We start from the raw sequence: 22,503 nt of genomic DNA, 5'->3' as shown, positions 1-22,503 counted from the left end.
CAGTAGGATAGTGGCTAGGAGGATTTGAAAGGCATTATGGAATTAAGATTTCCCAGGTTTAGCCAAGGCTTAGCTCAGGACCCCACTACTCGTCGTATTTGGTTTGGTATTGCTACCGCACATGATTTCGAAAGTCATGATGATATTACTGAAGAACGTCTTTATCAGAACATTTTTGCTTCTCACTTTGGGCAATTAGCAATAATCTTTCTATGGACGTCCGGAAATCTGTTTCATGTAGCTTGGCAAGGAAATTTTGAATCATGGATACAGGATCCTTTACACGTAAGACCTATTGCTCATGCGATTTGGGATCCTCATTTTGGTCAACCCGCTGTGGAAGCCTTTACTCGAGGAGGTGCTGCTGGTCCAGTGAATATTGCTTATTCTGGGGTTTATCAGTGGTGGTATACAATAGGATTACGCACCAATGAAGATCTTTATACTGGAGCTCTTTTTCTATTATTTCTTTCTACGCTGTCCTTAATAGCGAGTTGGTTACATCTACAACCCAAATGGAAACCAAGCCTTTCGTGGTTCAAAAACGCGGAATCTCGTCTCAATCATCATTTGTCAGGACTTTTCGGGGTAAGTTCTTTGGCTTGGACAGGACATTTAGTTCATGTTGCTATTCCCGCATCCAGGGGGGAGTACGTTCGATGGAATAATTTCTTAGATGTATTACCCTATCCCCAGGGGTTGGGACCCCTTTTGACGGGTCAGTGGAATCTTTATGCCCAAAACCCTGATTCGAGTAATCATTTATTTGGTACCGCTCAAGGAGCGGGAACTGCCATTCTAACTCTTCTTGGGGGATTCCATCCACAAACACAAAGTTTGTGGCTGACTGATATGGCTCACCATCATTTAGCTATTGCATTTATTTTTCTCATTGCCGGTCACATGTATCGAACTAACTTCGGAATTGGGCACAGTATTAAAGATCTTTTAGAAGCGCATACTCCTCCGGGGGGTCGATTAGGGCGTGGGCATAAGGGCCTTTATGACACAATCAACAATTCGATTCATTTTCAGTTAGGTCTTGCTCTAGCTTCTTTAGGGGTTATTACTTCCTTAGTAGCTCAACATATGTACTCTTTACCTCCTTATGCATTCATAGCACAAGACTTTACTACTCAAGCTGCTTTATATACTCATCACCAATATATTGCGGGGTTCATCATGACAGGGGCTTTTGCTCATGGAGCTATTTTTTTCATTAGGGATTACAATCCGGAACAGAATGAGGATAATGTATTGGCAAGAATGTTAGACCATAAAGAAGCTATCATATCTCATTTAAGTTGGGCTAGCCTCTTTCTAGGATTCCATACCTTGGGCCTTTATGTTCATAACGACGTCATGCTTGCTTTTGGTACTCCAGAAAAGCAAATCTTGATCGAACCTATATTTGCCCAATGGATACAATCTGCTCATGGCAAGACGACATATGGGTTCGATATACTCTTATCTTCAACGAATGGCCCCGCTTTCAATGCGGGTCGAAGCCTATGGTTGCCCGGATGGTTGAATGCTGTTAATGAGAATAGTAATTCGCTTTTCTTAACAATAGGACCTGGGGATTTCTTGGTTCATCATGCTATTGCTCTAGGTTTGCATACAACTACATTGATTTTAGTAAAGGGCGCTTTAGACGCACGCGGTTCCAAATTAATGCCGGATAAAAAGGATTTTGGGTATAGTTTTCCTTGTGACGGCCCAGGGCGCGGCGGTACTTGTGATATTTCTGCTTGGGACGCATTTTATTTGGCAGTTTTCTGGATGTTAAATACCATTGGGTGGGTTACTTTTTATTGGCATTGGAAACATATCACATTATGGCAGGGCAACGTTTCACAATTTAATGAATCCTCCACTTATTTGATGGGATGGTTAAGAGATTACCTATGGTTAAACTCTTCACAACTTATCAATGGATATAATCCTTTTGGGATGAATAGTTTATCGGTATGGGCTTGGATGTTCTTATTTGGACATCTTGTTTGGGCTACTGGATTTATGTTCTTAATTTCTTGGCGGGGGTATTGGCAGGAATTAATTGAGACTTTAGCATGGGCTCATGAACGCACACCTTTAGCTAATTTAATTCGCTGGAGAGATAAGCCTGTGGCTCTTTCCATTGTGCAAGCAAGATTGGTTGGATTAGCTCACTTTTCCGTGGGTTATATATTCACTTATGCAGCTTTCTTGATTGCCTCAACATCAGGCAAGTTTGGTTAATTTAGTTTGTTTTTTTGTACTGTATCAGCACCTAGTTCATTACTCTTGATAGAGAGGGAGGATCCGCCTTCTTAAATTTCTTTTTCTATTTATTTTTCCATCTAGGATTAGAACCGTATACTTGATAATAATAGCAACGGCACATTATGGCAAAAAAGAGTTTGATTCAGAGGGAGAAGAAGCGGCAGAAATTAGAACAGAAATATCATTTGATTCGTCAATCTTTAAAAAAAAAGATAAGAAGCAAAGTTTCTCCCTTGAGTTTGAGTGAAAAAACGAAAATGCGAGAAAAATTGCAATCCCTACCGCGTAATAGTGCACCTACACGCCTTCATCGACGTTGTTTTTTGACCGGAAGACCTAGAGCTAACTATCGACATTTTGGGCTATCCGGACACGTACTTCGAGAAATGGTTTATGAATGTTTATTACCGGGTGCAACAAGATCCAGTTGGTAAGGATAAAATACCCTTTCGTATTTGTATGGATTTCTGGAATTGATAATCATAGAGGAGCCCTCTTTACCATTCTGTATAAATGGACTATTCTATTTGTATAGATATGGTAGAGGGACGTATCGAACCCTCTTTTATCCACTAGTTACCCCTCTTTAGTTTAAGAGTATAGAGCAGTTTGGTAGCTCATAAGTCTCATAACCTTGGGGTTGCGGGTTCGATTCCCACTACCGGCCCCATACTCCTTCTTTAATGATATATGCATGATATATACATCATCCATTTGTATCTGGATTTTTTGATTTCCTAAAAGAGTTTTGGTCTAACAGTTTTTTCTCGGAAGAAGACAACAAATAAAAGAAAGAATAAAAGAAAGAATAAAATACGAAAGAAAAGCGTCCATTGTCTAATGGATAGGACAGAGGTCTTCTAAACCTTTGGTATAGGTTCAAATCCTATTGGACGCAATCTTATTTCTATCTATTCTTTAAATAACTATACTAAACTAAAAACAAAGAAAACTTTTTTGCATGATTCAAATAACAAGAGTAGACATGCAAAATAACAAGAGTAGATATGCCAAATTTATTTGTTACTGAAGGGAAAACCGTTCCAGCTGTTCCTGAATAGCTTCCTTCAAAAGGATTTCCGCTTGCTCGGTGAATGTCTTGCTAGAAGATATAATTTCTTGGAATTGAGGTTTAGTATCTTTTAGGTGTTTACGTAACTCATCCAGAAATTTATTTACCTGTTCGATTTCTAACGAATCAAGATATCCTCTTGTTCCGGTATAAATAGTAGCTATCTGCTCTTCCACTGGGAGAGGATTTGCCTGGGATTGTTTAAGCAATTCCCTTAATCGTCGACCCCTTGCCAATTGATTCTGACTTGTTTTATCGAGAGCAGAGGCGAATTGTGCAAAGGCTTGTAACTCTGCGAATTGAGCTAGTTCCAATTTTGATTTGCCAGCTACTTGTTTCATGGCTTTAATTTGAGCCGCGGATCCTACTCTGGAAACAGAAATACCCACATTAATAGCGGGTCGAATTCCGGCATTGAATAGATCCGCCGATAAGAATATTTGTCCATCTGTAATGGAGATTACATTAGTAGGAATATAGGCGGAAACGTCTCCAGATTGAGTCTCAACTATTGGTAAAGCGGTCATACTTCCTTCGCCTAAAAGAGAATTTAATTTAGCGGCTCTTTCTAAAAGGCGTGAATGCAAATAAAAAACATCCCCTGGATAAGCCTCACGGCCGGGAGGTCTTCTTAATAGAAGGGACATTTGGCGATAAGCTTGTGCCTGTTTGGAGAGATCATCATAAATTATTAAAGTATGCCGTTCGCGGTACATAAAATACTCAGCCAGGGCTGCTCCCGTATAAGGAGCGAGGTATTGTAATGTAGCAGGTGAATCCGCCATTTCAGCTACTACAATAGTGTATTCCATGGCCCCCTCCTCATGGAAAGTAGTTACTACTTGAGCTACGGAGGATGCTCTTTGACCGATAGCTACATAAACACATATTACACCTTGCCCTTTTTGATTGAGAATTGTATCTGTAGCTACTGCTGTTTTGCCAGTCTGTCTGTCCCCAATAATTAACTCTCGCTGACCGCGCCCTATAGGAATCATCGAATCGATAGCAATAAGCCCTGTTTGAAGAGGTTCGTATACGGAACGCCTGGAAATTATACTTGGAGCAGGAGATTCAATTAAGCGAGATTCGGAAGCTATAATTTCGCCTTTCCCATCAATAGGTTTAGCCAGAGCATTTACAACACGACCCAAGTAAGCCTCACTCACGGGTATCTGAGCAATTCTTCCTGTTGCTTTTACAAAACTGCCCTCTTGTATCATCAACCCATCGCCCATTAATACAATCCCAACATTTTTGGATTCCAAATTCAGAGCAATACCCCTAGTACCTTCTGCAAATTGGACTAATTCACCCGACATTATTTCACCAAGACCTATAATACGAGCAATCCCATCCCCCACTTGAACTACGCGACCTATATTCTCAATCCCTACTTTCCTATTATATTGTTCAATACGTTCGCGGAGAATTTTATGAATTTCGTCGACTCGAAGGGTTGCCATTAGTGTTTCTTGACTCTTTTTTCGAAAGCAAGGGGAAAAATAATGCCTAAATTCTAAACGAAAGTAGAAGTTCAAGGCCTAATTAATTTAATTATCTCTTCCATTCCAGGGACCCGAGAATGCCAATATTAGCACGAATCGTACGGAAATGTAACTCGGTATTCAAACAACTATTCAGAGTTCCTAGAGCTCCTTGTACGGCCTGTTGGAAAACCCGCTGTCGGACCTGATTCATTGCCCTTTGTTTTTCAAAATAAAGGGTTTCGTTTTTAGACTTTTCTAATTGTTCCAAACTAATAGAAGTAGCATTAATCAAATTTGCTTTTTCTCGTTCTATCTCAGAGTATCCATTCATTCGATACTCATCCGCTTCTAGTTCGACTTTCTGTAATCGAATCCGAGCTTTTTCGAGTTGCTCAATGGTCCCTCTACGCAATTCTTCTGAATTTCGAATAGTACTCAAGATCCTCTGTTTTCGATTATCTAATAAATCTTTTAATGAAAGTAGATTATTTTGTAAGTTTACAACTTTTATGATCTCTTCCCGAACCAAACATGAATCTTTCGATTCATTTGGCTCTCACGCTCCTTTTTTTCTTTTTTTGCTATAGCAATTTCCATATCTTTTTTTAAGTATAAGTAATGAGCCTATCCTCTATCTTATTTTTTATGTTTATATTTCAATATACCGAAACCTATATAAGACTAGATAAATATTAAGAGGACTCTTCCGCCTAGATAAAAATATATCATGGTCAGCAAAGTTGTTTCTTTATTTATATTTGCCCTTTAGTTAATAATTTCAATTTCATTAAGAAAAACTAACTAAATAAATGGAAAATGAAAATTAATAGAATTCTTTTTTTTTTTTCTTCAAATCCAAAAAATTTCTCTTTTTTATACATAGGTCGTCGATTCGGCATTGGTTAAAAAAGGGCAGGGTGCCCCTTCTTTTTTTTTCTAGTAAATAGTTCAAACCATTTTATCGATATGAGTGTTCTATATCAGATAAATTTTACATTAGCTATTTCCCGTTTAAATTCGGTACTAATACTAATATAGTTGTAGAAAGAGTACCTCTTTTTGCCTGGACTTCAAGCAGTTTAGCTTTAACCGTGTTAATGGTCTCACATTCTTGGTTTATAGAGAATCAAAATTGATTTACCAATGAGTCGCGAAATGCTATGGTTCTTCCATATGATTTCTGAATTTATTCAGAAGTAATTCGTCGAGATCGTGCACCCTTTTCTTATTTATCCGAAAAATACTAAAAAATATTCTAAAGTGCAGCCGGATAGATCCAATCTATTCTTGAAATAGACAACTCGCACACACTCCCTTTCCAAAAAAAATCAAAACACCAACCACTACAGTTAGATTTATTAGATTTGTTGCTAAAATATCGGTATTAAGCCCGAAACTGCCAGCGGATGGCCAGTGAGCTAAAAAAACGAAAGAATGGGTTACATTTTTCATATGCTCTCCTCTTATAGATAGGACGAACAAAGAACAAAGTTTTTCGATCACTTACTTCGCTCGCCCTTTTTTGATCGGTTTTTTTAATGCAAATAGATTCAATCTAGTAATTTCTTTTAGATTAAGTCTTAGGTCTTGTTTGACCGGTGAAAGGCTTCCTTTGTTGAAATGTTCCGTTCCCAAAATTCCTAAAATAAAAGGAAAAAACTTTCCACTTTCCTAAACTAAGGACGGGAAATAAGAAGGCGAGCATATCTTCTAAATTAATCATACTCAACTCAGCCCTTCCTAGAATGCGGTATTATCTGTCCCGATAAATAGATAATTCCAGGAGTAATAAATAGGAGTAAATTAAATAAAGTATTGATATAATTGGAATTGCGGAAGCAAATACCAATTTACTAAAAAAAGAAAAAAGTATCTAATCGAAATCGAAAGAACTTTTTTTTTTAGGATTAAACAAAAGGGTTCGCAAATAAAAGCGCTAGTGCCACAACTAGTCCATAAATTGTTAAAGCTTCCATAAAAGCTAGACTAAGCAATAAAGTACCTCGTATTTTACCTTCTGCTTCTGGCTGTCTCGCAATACCTTCTACAGCTTGTCCTGCAGCAGTACCTTGACCAACTCCAGGTCCAATAGAAGCAAGCCCTACGGCCAATCCAGCAGCAATAACAGAAGCAGCAGCAATTAGTGGATTCATGGTGAGTAGTTCCTCGTGTCAAAAAAAAAGAAATGGTTAAGGATACAATCAACCAAAAAATTCTTACTTCTAAGCTCTATTGGGGAGAAGTAAAGTAACTAAAAAGTACAAATTGAAATCAAATTGAAATGTGAATTGTCCGAACTACATAGAAGGGAATTCTATATCCATATATCGGATTAGATAATGAATCTAACCTAGGAATATATAATATAATATCAATATCCTATATACATTTGTTTCTTCTATTTTGTTTGCATATTTTCTCATTTTCTATTGAATCGGATTCTAAAATCATTGCTTAAAGTGGAAACCCGCATAAAAGAGGACTCCACTTATAGATATTAAGGATATTTATTATAGTATAGATCTAGCCTGACTCCACCCTCCTTAATGCATATATACTTTGAAAATTCCATAATATAGTCTATTCTATTCTCTCTCCTACAACTCTAGGCTATATATTCATACGCATTTCTAACTATTGCAACCAAGCAGATTATCTGGAACCATGCATGAATTGAGCTAAGCTGAAAAAAAAAATACTATATTCCAAAACTAGTCAATTCAATGATGACCCTCCATGGATTCACCTATATAGGCTGCGGCTAATGTTGCAAAAATAAGAGCTTGAATACCGCTTGTAAATAATCCAAGAAACATGACCGGTATAGGGATTACTAAGGGGACTAAAGAAACAAGAACAACAACGACTAATTCATCCGCCAATATATTCCCGAAAAGTCGAAAGCTAAGCGATAATGGTTTTGTGAAATCTTCTAGGATGTTAATTGGTAAAAGGATTGGGGTTGGTTTAATATATTTCTCGAAATAGCTCAATCCTTTTTTGCTAAGACCAGCATAAAAATATGCCGCTGACGTGAGTAAAGCTAAAGCAACAGTAGTATTTATATCATTCGTGGGCGCTGCTAATTCCCCATGGGGTAACTCTATAATTTTCCAAGGTAAAAGAGCACCCGACCAATTTGAAACAAAAATAAAAAGGAACATAGTTCCAATAAAGGGAACCCAGGGACCATATTCTTCTCCAATCTGAGTTTTGCTCAAGTCTCGAATAAACTCAAGGACATATTCAAAAAAATTCTGCCCGTCGGTCGGGATGGTTTGTGGATTCCGAACAGCTATGACAACTGAACCTAGCAAGATAGTAATTACGACCCAAGAAGTGATGAGTACCTGGGCATGAATTTGAAAACCTCCTATTTGCCAATAGAAGTGTTGGCCTACTTCTACACCCGATATATCGTATAACCCCTTGAGTGTTTTAATGGAACAAGGTATAATATTCATATTGTCCTCTGATAAAAATTGAACTTCAAAAAAGGAATTCTTTTGATTCAACCATCTCTTTCTCAACTCAGCAACTTGAACTATTAATTTGATATTTAGGATACCAAGAAAGCACATCAGATCATAATATATATCAATACCCTCTAATATATATCAATATTCCCCTTCTTTTTTCTATGCAAAACAAATTCTATGCAAAAAAAGATATAGTAAGTCATTCCATAAATCTACGCAGTTGTCCAAGAATTCACTATATATTCTTAATCAACGATTTCTTATATAGAGAGAACGGCCCTCACAAATTGAAAATACTAATTTGTTAAGAATCAATCGAATTGAAGTCATAGTGTCATCGTTGGCTGGAATCGATATATTCGCGAGATCCGGGTCACAATTTGTATCGACTAAAGAAATAGTAGGAATTCCCAAAATGGCACATTCCCGAAGAGCTATATACTCTTTTTGCTGATCAAGGACGATCACAATGTCTGGCAATCTCGTCATATATTTGATCCCGCCGAGATACCTTTGTAAGGTAGATAATTTTCTCTTCAAGATTGCCACATCTCTTTTTGGGAGATGGTGGAATTTTCCCATTTTTTCTTCCGCTCTTAAGTCTCTAAATTGAGAAAGTCTAGTTTTCGTAATCGACCAATTCGTTAACATACCACTGAACCACTTTTTATTAACATAATGACAACGAGCCCTTATTGCAGCTGATGCTACTAAATCTGTTGCTCTTTTTTTGGTACCAACAATTAAGAAACTTTTTCCCTGACTTGCTGCATCAAAAACTAAATCACAAGCTTCTGATAAAAAACGGGCCGTTCTAGCGAGATTTATAATATGAGTACCTTTACGCTTTGCCGAAATGTAAGGGGCCATTTTAGGATTCCATTTCTTAATACCATGACCAAAATGAACTCCTGCTTCTATCATCTCTTTCAAATTAATGTTCCAATATCTTCTTGTCATTTTTTCCACACTTCCTTTTTTTTTCATCCTAACATTCCATTACGGAATTTATTTCTTTTTGAAGATTAAGAAAGATCCGAAATAGCTTGAAATAAATAAAATAATAATTGTTCTGAGAGAACCTTGTACTAAGAGTTGGCCATTGATACATTGATACATGGTATAAACAAAACCTTAATTTAATGAATTAACTGACTTGTTTTACTTATTAAAATAAAAATCTTAAAAATCTAAAATTTAACCTGTTAGTGTTCTAAGTTCAAAAGTCTAGTAAAGTAAAAAATATGTTTTATGTATCCTTAGGGTTAAATGTTAAATGGGGGTTTTTATGTCTCATAAAAATTGTTTGTTACGTCAGAATCTGAAGAAACTAATTCTGTATGGAGAAACAAAAAATCTCTCATTTCCGACGCGAATAGATTTTTTTTTTTTATTTCGAAATAAAGGTTCTTGTCTTGTGGGGAACGATGCACAAATTTTTGGAATCCGGTACCAACAGGTATAATCCCCCCCAGAACTACGTTTTCTTTCAAGCCTTTCAACCAATCAATGCGACCTCGTAGGGCAGCTTTTGCTAAAACTCGAGCAGTTTCTTGAAAACTTGCTTCAGATATGAAACTTTGGGTATTCAGGGAAGCCCTTGTTATTCCCAATAAGATTGCCCGATAATAGATCGATTCATCCAAAGCTCGCCCTGCTCGTTCCGCTCGCAATAGTCCGATTAATTCCCCAGGCGAAAAAACATTAGACATTCCATCTTCGGAAACCCGCACTTTTGATGTTACTTGGCGTATAATAATCTCTATATGTCTATTATGGATCTGTACCCCTTGGGATCGATAAACCTTTTGGATTTTATTAACCAAAGAAATACGACTTTGGGCTATGGTTAGCTCAGCTCCAATCAAGAATCCCCAAGGGACCCCAAGAATTCTTGGTATACGCTCATTCCAATCCTCAATTCTCCTTTCGAGATTGGGGGATAATGAATCAATTGAACGCGCTTCAAAGATTTGTTCCACTTTTGGAAGACCTTGCGTTATGTCACTAGATCTCGATTTTTCATATATAAACGTAACTAACCTATCTCCCTTGTAAAGGATTTCTCCATAATGACCATTAACAGTTGCTCCTGTAGTGGCCAAATAAGGTTTAGCTGCTCTTATAACAAAGGAATCCATATTTACACTGAAAATTTGACCAGATTTTTTTATGTGCGATTTAAATAGACATACATTTTCACAAATAAATTGTCCAAGGTGAATTATTGCCAATGTCTCTTCCCAAGAATCATGATGGACAAAGTGACAATTCAAAAGGAATGGATCCAACATTATGTTACTATCGAAATTGGAAATCCTTTTATTTTCATCTATTAAAGAGTATTTAAGTTCTTGAAGTACTTGGAAGGTTTGTTTCAAATTGTCAACGAACAAATATTTTTTTAGCAGGATTTTATTATGCGTTAGTAAATAGTAAGATGAAGAAAAATGCGATATACTAGCTACAATAGCCCCTAAGGGCCCAAAAATTTCTAGAATAGGAATTCTAGGATTCCATTCTTTTATCGCATTGGGATGTTTTGAATTCTTGAATAAACCAATTCGAGAACAGTTGGATGCCGACAAAATCATCAAAGATTGGTATTCTTTATTTCGATTCAACAAAGTGCCAATAGCTTCTTGATGTTGGCTAAGTGATTCAATCTTCGCCTTGGAATAAAAAGAATTGCTATTGGCGCGATCTAACCTATTATGGGGAGTCGGTCCTCCACTTGTCCTATCATACCTTTTTCGTGTATACGAAATAGTGGACTTGACTAACTCAATTCTTAGGAAATCGCGAATAAGATCATTTGCTCTTACCTCAACAAGGGAAGCACCAGCCTTTTCTTTTTCTTCTTGTTCCCAATTCACTACTAAGCAAGTTCTAACAAATTGACTATTTGTGTGATAAATTCTTTGAGTTAACTTGCTATTTTCATGATAAATAAAATTGACAAGTCGAATTTGGAGATTATTTTCTTCTTGCAAGAGATCCTGCGGGAAAAGTGTTGCTAAATTTCTTCCTTCGTCCATTTCATATGCCACTGTAGGGCGAACGGAAACAAAATACTTTTCCTTGCTCTTGAGAATTTTTTTCCGTTGAACATAGACCCAATTTTTCTTTTTTTTTGATTCCTTAGAATCTTTTTTTTGTCTTTCTGGCGGTATCAAACACCCACCTAATATCTTATCTGCCTCTTCAGGAAAATGAATATCTCCGGAAAATATTTTGAGTTCCGTATGGCTTTTTTTTCTCTTCACTCGGACCAGTCCGCCTAGTCCACTTCTTGTATTTTTTGTGAGTTGTGTATCCACTCCAATAATACTATTGTCAAGTATCTTTAGGGATGAAGATCTCGGCAAGATATGAAGTTCTTGAAGAATGAAAAAAAACCGATCTACTTCTTTTTGGTATTTTAGACTAAATTCTTTTGTTCCTCGATGCTCAATCAAACCCTCTTTTTTTAAGATGGAATCTTCCTCTGGGCTCTCGTATTCGTCCTCTGAGTCTTCTTCTGAGTCTTCCTCTAAAGTACCATATTTTTCCTCGCCGCTTTCCCCGGGGCTGCCATATTCGTCTTCTGAGTCTTCTTCTAAAGTTCCATATTCGTCCTCTTGGGTCCTATATTTGCTCTCTGGGTTCCCATATTCCTCTTCTGAGTCTTTCTCTAAAGTCCTATATTCGTTCTCTGGGTTCCCATATTTGTTTTCTGGGCTCCCATATTCGTTTTCTAGGGTTTCATATTCGTATTCGTCTTCTAGGATTCCATATTTAGATTCTTCTAGGGTTTCATATTCGTCCTCTCGGGTCCTGTATTCGTGTTCTAGGGTCTCATATTCCTCTTCTGAGTCTTCCGCTCGAGTCCTATATTCTTCTTCTAGGGTCCTATATCTAAATTTAACAATTCCTGAACCCTTTTTATCTTTTCTGTATCGGGGATCGTCAAAATAAGCAAAAATAGTATTTCTACGTAAAACACCCATAAAGGGGATTTCAATCGAAATCCCAAAACAGGATATTAGTTCTTTCTCTTGTTCTTGATGATATTGTAATGGAATGACGAACCTATTTCTTCGCTTTTTCGCCAACAAATCTGAATTATCTTGAAAAATAGAAGGATAGATCAAATTCCAATGGCCATTGGACATGATTCGATCCGACGTTGAATAATCAAGAATTTCCCTATCTTTTTTACCATAAGTATTCATTTGATCTTGATCCTTGTGGAGTGAAAAAGACGCTATACTGGATCTGCACATACTTACGGATAATATCCATAAATGGCTTGTTTTTGGTAATCGACGAAGATTACCATATTGATATTCGGGCGCATGGTAAACATCAGTACTCCAGTGCATTTCGCCGTCTGATTCAGAATAAATATGCTTTTGTACCCTTTCTTTAAAATGTAAAGTGGACGTTCCGGCACGAATCTCCGCAATTACTTGTTCAGATTTTACATATTGATCATTTTGCACTAGAATCAAGCTTTTTGAGGGAATATTCACACTATATAGAATATCTTGACTCTGAATAGTTACATGCAAGTCTATATAACATAGAAAAGCAGGCTGTCCATGACGGGTACGTGTGGGGTGAACCAAATTCTCATTGAATTGGATTTTTCCATTCGAAGGGGATCGTACAAGGTCGGCAGTACCCCCTGTGAATACTCCGCCAGTATGAAAAGTTCTTAATGTTAGTTGAGTCCCTGGCTCCCCAATTGATTGACCCGCAATAATACCTACGGCTTCTCCCAATTCCACCAGATCACTATGAGTAGGACTCCGGCCATAGCATAATTGACAGATCCAAGAAGTGCTTCGGCAAGTAAAGGGGGTTCTAATATATATTGGTTGTGCTCGAAATGGTTGTGCTCGAAAGGCAGTTATGAATCGATTGACTAATCCAATTCCAATATCTTGATTTCGCGCGGCAATGCATCGTGAACCGATATATATATCGTCTGCTAATACACGACCAATTAGTGTTTGGACAAAAAGTTTTTCCGTCATCCCATTTTGAGGACTTACAGAAATACCTCGGATAGTACCACAATCTCTTCTACGCACAATAATATGTTGAACTACTTCAACAAGTCTACGTGTAAGATATCCAGCATCTGCTGTTCGTACAGCAGTATCTACAACCCCTTTGCGGGCTCCATAGCAGGAAATTATATATTCTGTCAAAGAAAGTCCCTCGCGTAAATTGCTTTGAATAGGTAAATCAATCATTTGTCCTTGAGGGTCCGACATTAATCCTCTCATACCTACTAATTGGTGTACTTGAGATGCATTTCCTCTGGCTCCTGAAAAAGACATTAGATAGACTGGATTAGAAGGATCCGTTATCCGAAAATTTGAATTCATTTCTTGTTTCAAATATTCACTTGTCGCATACCATATCTCAACAGATTGGCGTAATTTTTCTACCGCGTGTACAGCCCCATAATAATAGTGTTTCTCCAAAAGAAAACTCTGTTGTTCCGCGTCTTGGACTAACCATCCCTTAGAGGGTATTGTTAAAAGATCCTCGATTCCTAACGAAATCGATGTAGTAGTGGCTTGATAGAAGCCCAGAGTCTTTAGTTGATCCAGTATATGGGATGTATATCCCATTCCAAAATGATCTATTAATCTGCTAATAAGTCGTTTCATACCAGTTCCGTCTATCTCTTTATTATGAAAGACCAGATTGGCCCGTTCCGCCATACATAAGTACCCCCTTTTCGGCTGAGTAGGATTCGACAATTGCTGAGTAGGATTCGACAATGGGCCTGAGTCAGTGATTCGAAAATTTAATTAACTTAATTGCCTCAATCTCAATCTGGATTCGCGTGGCAAATAATGATGATACTAGGGAAATCGGAATGCCCCCCGAAAGCAAAGGGGAGGGGCATCGCCGAATCTAACTTTCTTGTTTAGGTAGTGTATGAATAGGCCTGACTAAATCCTTGTACGGCTTCCTCTATTTCTCTATAAAAAGAAATATGACCAAGAGTGGTTCGAATGTATATCGAACGAATTTCTTTTTTTCTATTTCCCATTATTAGATAGTGAGCATAAATCTCATGATAAGTCCCCAAAGATTCATATTGAATTTCAATCGGAACTTCTCTTGACCCAATGACGCGTTGATCCAGGTTCCATCGTAGCCACAAGGGACTATCTAAACTGATTAGTTTTTGTCTATAAGCTCCCAGTGCATCATAAGAACTAGAAAAATGGGGTTCTTTATCTTTCCTATACTTAGAATTATTATTATTGTAATTGACTTTTAAATTTGGATAGTTTCTGAAACTATTATATCTATTTGCACAAATACCTCGACGCTTTCCAATTGTTAATACATAAAGCCCGATAAGCATGTCTTGGGTTGGTACGCAAATAGGATCCCCAATAGCAGGAGATAAGAGATTCATATGAGAAAACATAAGTAAACGGGCTTCCGCCTGAGCTTCCAAGGATAAAGGTAGATGAACAGCCATTTGATCTCCATCAAAGTCTGCATTGAAACCCTTACACACTAATGGGTGTAAAGAAATAGTACGCCCCTCTACTAAAGTGGGTTGAAAGGCCTGTATGCCTAATCTATGCAGAGTAGGTGCTCTATTTAACAGTACAGGATGTCCCCGCATAACTTCTTGAAGTATTTCCCATACAATGGGTTCCTTTTCCCAAATTTTCCTTTTAGCAATCCTGACATTAGAAGTGGCGCGTTTCGTGATTAAATCGCGAATTACAAATAGCTGAAAAAGCTTTATTGCTATCTCTAGAGGTAATCCACATTGATGTAATGAAAGCGAAGGACCCACAACAATGACAGAACGCCCCGAGTAATCGACCCGTTTCCCAAGCAGAGTCTCGCGAAACCTTCCCTCTTTACCTTCAATTACATCTGAAAGTGATTTGTATACTTTATTGTGACCATCCCTCGTCGGTTGCCCGCGGGACCCACTATCAAGAAGTGTATCCACGGCTTCTTGTACCAATTTTTCCTGGCACATTACTAAATCTGCTGGCGCTAATTCACTTCTTTTTAATAGATAGGCAAGATTGTTGTTCCGACGGATAACTCTCTTATAAAGTTCATTAATGTCTGAAGTCACTACTTTATCTCCAGACCTATAAACAATAGGTCTCAATTCGGGAGGAAGAACCGGTAATAAGCACAAAACCATCCATTCTGGTTCTACATTTGTTTGAATAAAATGTTTCGCCAATTGCATGCGTCTAATCAAAAAAACTTTTCTTATTCGTCTTTTTCTATCTTCCCACTCATCTCCACTATACCCCTCGTCTTCTAATTCCTTCCATTCGACCAAAGAATTCTCTATAATAATTCGCAAATCCAAATCTGCTAATTGTTCTCTAATAGCACCTGCTCCTGTCGCAATTTCCCGATTTCGAAATGTTGCAAAGCCTGGGGTAGAAAAAAAGGGAGAAATGCTGTGGTTACAGGATGCAATTTCCTCTTCGAATAAACCTCGTAATCGTAAAAAAGTGGGTTTTTTAGTGCTGGGCCTAGCAAAAGAGAAATCGCCGTATACTAGGCCCTCCAACTTCTTAAGAGGTTTATCTAAAAGATTCGCGATATAACTAGGAAGACCTTTCAAATACCACACATGAGTCACGGGACATGCGAGTTTGATGTATCCCATTTGATATCTTCGTATCCGAGAATCCACAAATTCTACCCCGCATTTTTGGCAAAATCTTTCGTCTTCGTTTTCAGCTCCGCTCGCTCGAGAATTGCCACAACCGCAAATCCCGCTTTTTATGGGTCCAAAGATTCTTTCGCAAAACAATCCATCTTTTTCTGGTTTATCGGTTTTATAATGAAAAGTAGAGGGCCTTGTGACTTCGCCAACGGCTTCTCCATTAGGTAGGTTTTTGTTAGCCCAAGCCTTTATTTGTTGAGGGGAAACGAGTCCAATTTGAAGTTGTTGATGTTTATATTGGTCAATCATAAAATAGAAATAAGAAAAGAATTTATATTTATTCCGATCAAACTTCCTCCCTATTAACCTGGAAGTTCTTTTCAGATACAAGGAAATGATTCAGTTCTAGAGCCAAAGATCGTAGTTCTCGAACGAGCACTCGAAAAGATTCTGGAGGATCCTCATGATTAGGTATTCTTTTTCCCCAGATCGTAGCATTAAGTATTTCTTGGCGAGCTATAAGATGGTCAGATTTATAAGTAAGTATCTCTTGTAAAATATGAGCAACACCAAATCCTTCTAAAGCCCAAACTTCCATTTCTCCTACTCGTTGTCCCCCTTGCTTGGCTCTTCCTCTAACCGGTTGTTGTGTAACAAGTGAGTAGGGCCCAGTAGAACGCCCATGAATTTTCTCATCAACTTGATGAATTAATTTTAAGATATAGGACTTCCCTATTAGAACAGGTTGCTCAAAGGGGTCGCCTGTTCTTCCATCAAATATTCTGCTTTTTCCCGGGTACTCGGGTTCAAATACCCATGGATTTTTTGTTTCTTTACTGGCTTCATATAATTCTGAAAACACAAGTTTTCTTGAAGCCTCTTGCTCATATCTCTCATCAAAGGGTGCTATTCTATAATGTTTCTTTAGCAGATCCCCCGCTAATCCGAGCGAGCTTTCAAATATTTGTCCCACATTCATTCGGGAGGGTACTCCTAAGGGATTGAAGACCATATCAACGGTGTGTTCCATCTTGCAAATAGGGCATATCTTGCCTAGGCAAAATTTTGGAAATGATCCCTTTATTCCCATGTCTTCCGGCTACTTTATCCCCAACTTTGATTTCACGTTTCTGTAAAATATATACACGAACCATTATGTCGAGGGGGTCCCTTTGGATCCATTTCACATCGATAACGCGCCCTCTTCCACCTATAGGTAATTTCAGAGAAGTTTCTTTTGAAGTGGAAACCTCAAGGCCGAATATGGCCCGTAATAATCCAGCTTCTGCGATATATGATGATTCGCTCGCTATCTGAGGCGTTAATTTACCTACTAAAATATCACCAGTTTCTACCCAGGATCCCAACCTAACAACTCCATTTTTGTCCAAATTGCGGAGTAAATGTTCTTCTAGATGTGGTATTTCTTTAGTGATTTTTTCAGCGGAGCCCTGGCTTGTCGTATCCGTCTGAATTTCATATTTCCGGATGTGAAAAGAGGTATAAATATCCTCATATACCAAACGTTCGCTAATTAGTACTGCGTCTTCAAAATTGTAACCTTCCCATGGCATATAAGCTACTAATACGTTTTTTCCTAAAGCAAGTTCCCCCCCAACTGTAGCAGCTCCTTCTGCTAAAATTTGTCCTTTTTTAATGGATTTACCCCGTGGAACCCGAGGTTTTTGGTGCATACAAGTATTTTTGTTAGAGCGACGGTGGTTAACTAAAGGAATACTTATAGTCTTCCCACTACTTGATAAAAGTATCTTATGACTATCAGTAGAAATGATCTTTCCCTCGCGTTCGGCTATAACGGAAACCCTCGAATCTAGAGCTGTTTGGCGTTCCAATCCAGTTCCAACAATGCATTTCTCGGACCGAGAAAGTGGAACTGCTTGGCGCTGCATATTAGAACTCATTAAAGCCCGATTCGCATCATTGTGCTCAATAAAAGGAATGAGAGAACCCCCAATAGAAAAATATTGGAAAGGAAAAATACTTCTAACATGAATCTGTTCCCATGCAATAGTCAAGAATTCTTGGCGGTATCTAGCTGGAACAACCTGTTCTTCCTGAATACCTTGATTCAAGGACAAAGAATTTCCTGCTGCTATCATATAATACTCATCTCTATTTGGTGATAGATAAACCACCTGTCTCTCTTTTTTTTCTTTTGCTTTCTCAGCAGATATTTCATAAAACGGACTCTCTATAGATCCCCACAAGTGATCAATTCTCGCATGAATTGCTAAGGATCCAGTAAGTCCAACATTGATTCCTTCAGACGTGTCAATTGGACAAATACGCCCATAGTGACTCGGATGAATATCTCGGCTCCGAAAACTTGCGGTTCTCCCCGTCAACCCTCCAGGACCTAAACAACTCACTTTTCGCCCATGAACAGTTTGTGTCAATGGATTCGTTTGATCAAAAACTTGAGATAATGGGTATGTGCCAAAAAAGGTCTCATAAGTAGTTATTAATAAAATTGAAGTTGAAGTTGGAGTTACCAAAGTTTGGGGAGTCGGTTTCGATTGACGTATGAATACTCTACGAATAGTTTTTTGAACTGCATGTTGTAAACGACCAAGAGCCAATCCGAATTGATCTTGTAACAGATCCGCAACCGAACGAATACGTTTATTTTTCAAGTGATTCATATCGTCATCGTCAAGTATACCCGTTCCAAATTTCATTCCAATCAAATGATCCGTAGCGGCCAATACATCTCGTGGTAACAAGAATGTATTGTTCTGAGGTATATCAAGATTAAGTCTCCGATTCATATTTCGTCGACCAATCCTTCCTAATTCACATTTTTGTTGAAAAAATTTCTTTTGTAATTCCTCGCATAAGGACTCCGAAAATACCAGGTCCCCACCTACACAAGCAAATTGTTGATAAAACTCCAAAATAGCTTTTTCTTTTGACTCAATCCTCTTCTTCTCCTTAGCATTCGGGAAAGACAAGAAAATTTCAGGGTAGGAAACATTATCTAGAATTTCTCTTAGATTCGAACCCATAGCTGATGATAGAACTAGAATAGATATCTTTTGTTTTCTACTCACGCGAGCCCATATCCTTTCTTTTTTATCAATTGCTAATTCCGATCTCCCTCCCCAATCTGATATTATAGTCCCGGTGTAGATAGAAATTCCCTTATGATCTAATTCCGAGCGGTAGTAAATACCAGGACTTAGCAATATTTGATTGATCACAATTCGGTATATTCCATTTATAATAAAGGTTCCTAAGGAATTCATTATAGGAATGTTTCCGATAGAAATGGTTTGCTTTTGCACATCGAAACCAAAAATTAATCTCGCAGATACATATAATTCGGAAGAATAGGTGAGTGATTCATACACAGCATCTCTTTCTTTTATCGAGGGTTCTAGCAATTGATATCCTTTCGCAAATAATTGAAATGCAATTTCGTGATCTGGATCTTTAATTGTTGGAAACTTGTCAAGTTCTTCTGCCAAGGCTTGATTAATGAACCTAAAAAATCCCTCGAATTGGATCTGACTAAATCCGGGTATTGTGGACATTCCCTCGTTTCCATTCCGGAGCATCTTAATCTTAAGTTTCCTGTTTATCAAAGAAAAATTCCATTATCAGCTCACTCTTCATCAATCCCTACGGATTGATCTAGCAATCATGGAATCTATATTCTGTTTACTGAATCACATGAAATTCTAGGGAACTCCACATACGTATTTCATATATGTATTTCATACATATGAATAGAGACCATTTCGACGAAAATTCTAGTTTACCAGGGGTACAAATGAAATGAAAATGAATTGCTAAAATATTCCTACAAAAAAAATTATGCCACTTATACTTTATAATATTCTAATCAGATTGAATGGCAAAGATTTCTCATTTTATCCCCTTTCTATGAATGTAATAAAGCCGTAATATAATACACTAGAAAGTTTTACTTTACTTCGATTTAGAATAGCGTGCTTACTTTAATTTCTAAAAATAATTTGAGGGTTCTTTTTTATTTCGGATCGGAGTAGTATAATTGCTAGAAAATTAAGTATTTCATTGTGGAATTCTAAAATAAAGTAAGTCCCTTTTTTAAGTACATGCCAATCTAATTATCCACCTCTCCCCATATCCATGCTTTTCTTTTATCGTAATTTCACTTGGGTAGGCCAAGATAGTCAGGTTATACTCTAATATCAGAGCAAATTTCCTTTTTTTATTCAAGATATTTAATTTAATACTTTGAAAAATTAAAGCACGATTCCCCATAGAGATATGTACATAAAGGGGATCTTTGGATAATAATGCTGCTCGGACCTAAAGTTCACCTATACACGGATTAAGCATAAAGCCATAATATTTTATTATGCCATTGAAATTGAAGGGGGGGAGATAATACCGATTTAAGAGTAGTTCACTACTGCAATTCAAAAAAGAAAGAGAATTCTAGTTAATGGTTCCAATTTGTTCTGAATTTTGCAGCCTGTGACTAGAAATCCACTTTTCTTCTTTTTCATCTCAATAGAAAGAAATGGGAAGTTTTATTGTGTTAGCAATGTATGTTTTAAGATAGAATCTATCGAGGAGAATAATCGAAACTGGATCAAAAAAAGCAGGAGTATCTTTTTTGAAAAAGATTGGAAAAAAGTAAGTTTAATTATATTCAAAATAAAAGAAAGGGGCTTTTCGTAAGAAAACGTGGATGAATACTTGCTGTTTTCTAGATTTTCGATCGGATTTTTTGGCGGCATGGCCAAGCGGTAAGGCAGGGGACTGCAAATCCTTTATCCCCAGTTCAAATCTGGGTGCCGCCTGATCAATAAAATACTTAGGTTTTCTAGTACTGATCGAATTCAATCAATTTTTACTTCGCATAAGTTCGGGCAAGAGAGTAACTAAGCCTGCCGATACTGGGTTTAGAGAAACCATACCATAGTTCTATCCTTAAACTAGGGTTAGGGTTTGTTTTGGCGGTAGTGGCCAAAATGGTTATCAATAGGGGTGAGGTAGTGTTTCCTTATTCTTTTATTATATGAATTTGAATTGGTTCTTAATTGATTCGATTTGAGAATTTTTAAATACGAGGATAAGATGTCAGAAATCTTGGTATCCAAAGAAAGGTCCCTAAGGGGCATTCTTCTCTTTTTCAATCTAAGATTCCAGAAGGGACTCCACGAAAGAATATCAAGACTTCCTAATTATCATACATTTTTTTATCGTACATCTTATGTGACCTACATACACTAGAGTAACAAAAGGAATAAAAAATCTTCCTATTCCCGCTTCTTCTATTCAGGACATCATTCCCGTACTCTTTCTTTTTTAAGGTAAGGAAAAAAGGGCTTTATAGTATCGTATTTTTAATGCTCTCTAATTCTACAAGAATTCCTATAAGAATTTGTTAGGAGTAAATTCCTTGAACTGATTGATCCATGGCCTTAGGGCAGAAGCCCTTTTTGACTCTGTACCCTTGATTCCACTATGATTATTGATCAATAGTAGAATAATCCCTTCATAGAAATAGGAGACATAATTTAGATGGATATAGTAAGTCTCGCTTGGGCTGCTTTAATGGTAGTCTTTACATTTTCTCTTTCACTAGTAGTATGGGGAAGGAGTGGACTCTAGGGATACGATACTACTAATTGATTAAGTAATCAAATTGTTGTATCAATTCTTTTTTTAATTGATCGTTTTGCATTAATTATTTTGTCAAACGTTATTCTTTAATCTTTTTCTTTAGTTTTGTTTCACTCCTGTAAGAAACTCTTGTATTGTAAGAAAGAGCCATTATACCAATTAAGAATTTCTACTAGAAATGACTAATGGTTAAAAAAAGTTCTATACATAAGAAAATTAGACTTTCTTCCACGGAACTATTCACGGCATATCACACATTTTCCATTTGTTTTATACTCTTTCTTTATTCTTAGAATAATTTTTATTCTCTTTTGAAGCATCTCGCGGGATATTTAAGCATGAAAGATTCGCTGGTTTTTTCCTTTTACTTTTTACTATAGTCTATTCTTATATTATTTTTCTTTCCTTCCATGGATTCTTTGGTCAAGAATTGTCTTCGATTTTTTTATTTTGACCTGATTGAAATTAAGTGGATGCAATGAAAAAAGAAATTGAATTAGACTACTTAACTATTTCAATCTACTAATCTATTCTATGTAGATTCAAAGATAATATAATAGAAAGACTCTAAAGTGTCGTAGAAAAAACTATATGTAGTTCTTTCTACCACACTTTAAGATTCCAACCAGATCCTTTCATTTAAGACTTGGATTTTTTTTATTTAATCCCTTTTTCATTTCTTCAATGATTAATTGGAATTCCACTTAATTATTTTGGCTGACTGTTTTTACATAAATAATAAGTAAAAAAGAAGTAGGAATTAGAATGAACAGTGCAGTAGCAATAAATGCGAGAATATTGACTTCCATAACCTCTTTATTTTTTATTTTCACAATAACTCGGGATGTAATCCCATGGAGAGGAAAAAGGGGTATCTTGTAAATTCAA

At 37.1% G+C, this 22,503-nt stretch overlaps 1 protein-coding gene, 2 non-coding genes and 1 pseudogene across 4 annotated transcripts; 2 read left to right on the top strand and 2 right to left on the bottom strand.

The window, feature by feature from the left end:
* Nucleotides 1-1,761: 1,761 nt before the first annotated feature.
* Nucleotides 1,762-8,803, bottom strand: LOC123418298 (ATP synthase subunit alpha, chloroplastic). The gene has a single exon (XM_045106986.1). It carries the CDS (start codon nucleotides 4,801-4,803, stop codon nucleotides 3,289-3,291), a length of 1,515 nt encoding a protein of 504 aa, XP_044962921.1. The 5' UTR covers nucleotides 4,804-8,803; the 3' UTR covers nucleotides 1,762-3,288.
* On the top strand, nucleotides 3,092-3,163 carry TRNAR-UCU. The gene has a single exon. It is a non-coding gene; the product is annotated as a tRNA-Arg (tRNA).
* Nucleotides 8,804-8,894: 91 nt separating the features above from the next.
* On the bottom strand, nucleotides 8,895-21,618 carry LOC123418297 (annotated as a pseudogene). The gene has a single exon (XR_006617632.1). The product of XR_006617632.1 is annotated as a DNA-directed RNA polymerase subunit beta-like (transcript).
* TRNAC-GCA lies at nucleotides 20,719-20,789 on the top strand. The gene has a single exon. It is a non-coding gene; the product is annotated as a tRNA-Cys (tRNA).
* Nucleotides 21,619-22,503: the final 885 nt, after the last annotated feature.

Source organism: Hordeum vulgare, unplaced genomic scaffold (genome assembly GCF_904849725.1).
Source record: "Hordeum vulgare subsp. vulgare unplaced genomic scaffold, MorexV3_pseudomolecules_assembly, whole genome shotgun sequence".
In the NCBI taxonomy this organism is placed as follows: Eukaryota; Viridiplantae; Streptophyta; class Magnoliopsida; order Poales; family Poaceae; genus Hordeum; species Hordeum vulgare.
This window is presented reverse-complemented; position numbering and strand designations above follow the sequence as displayed.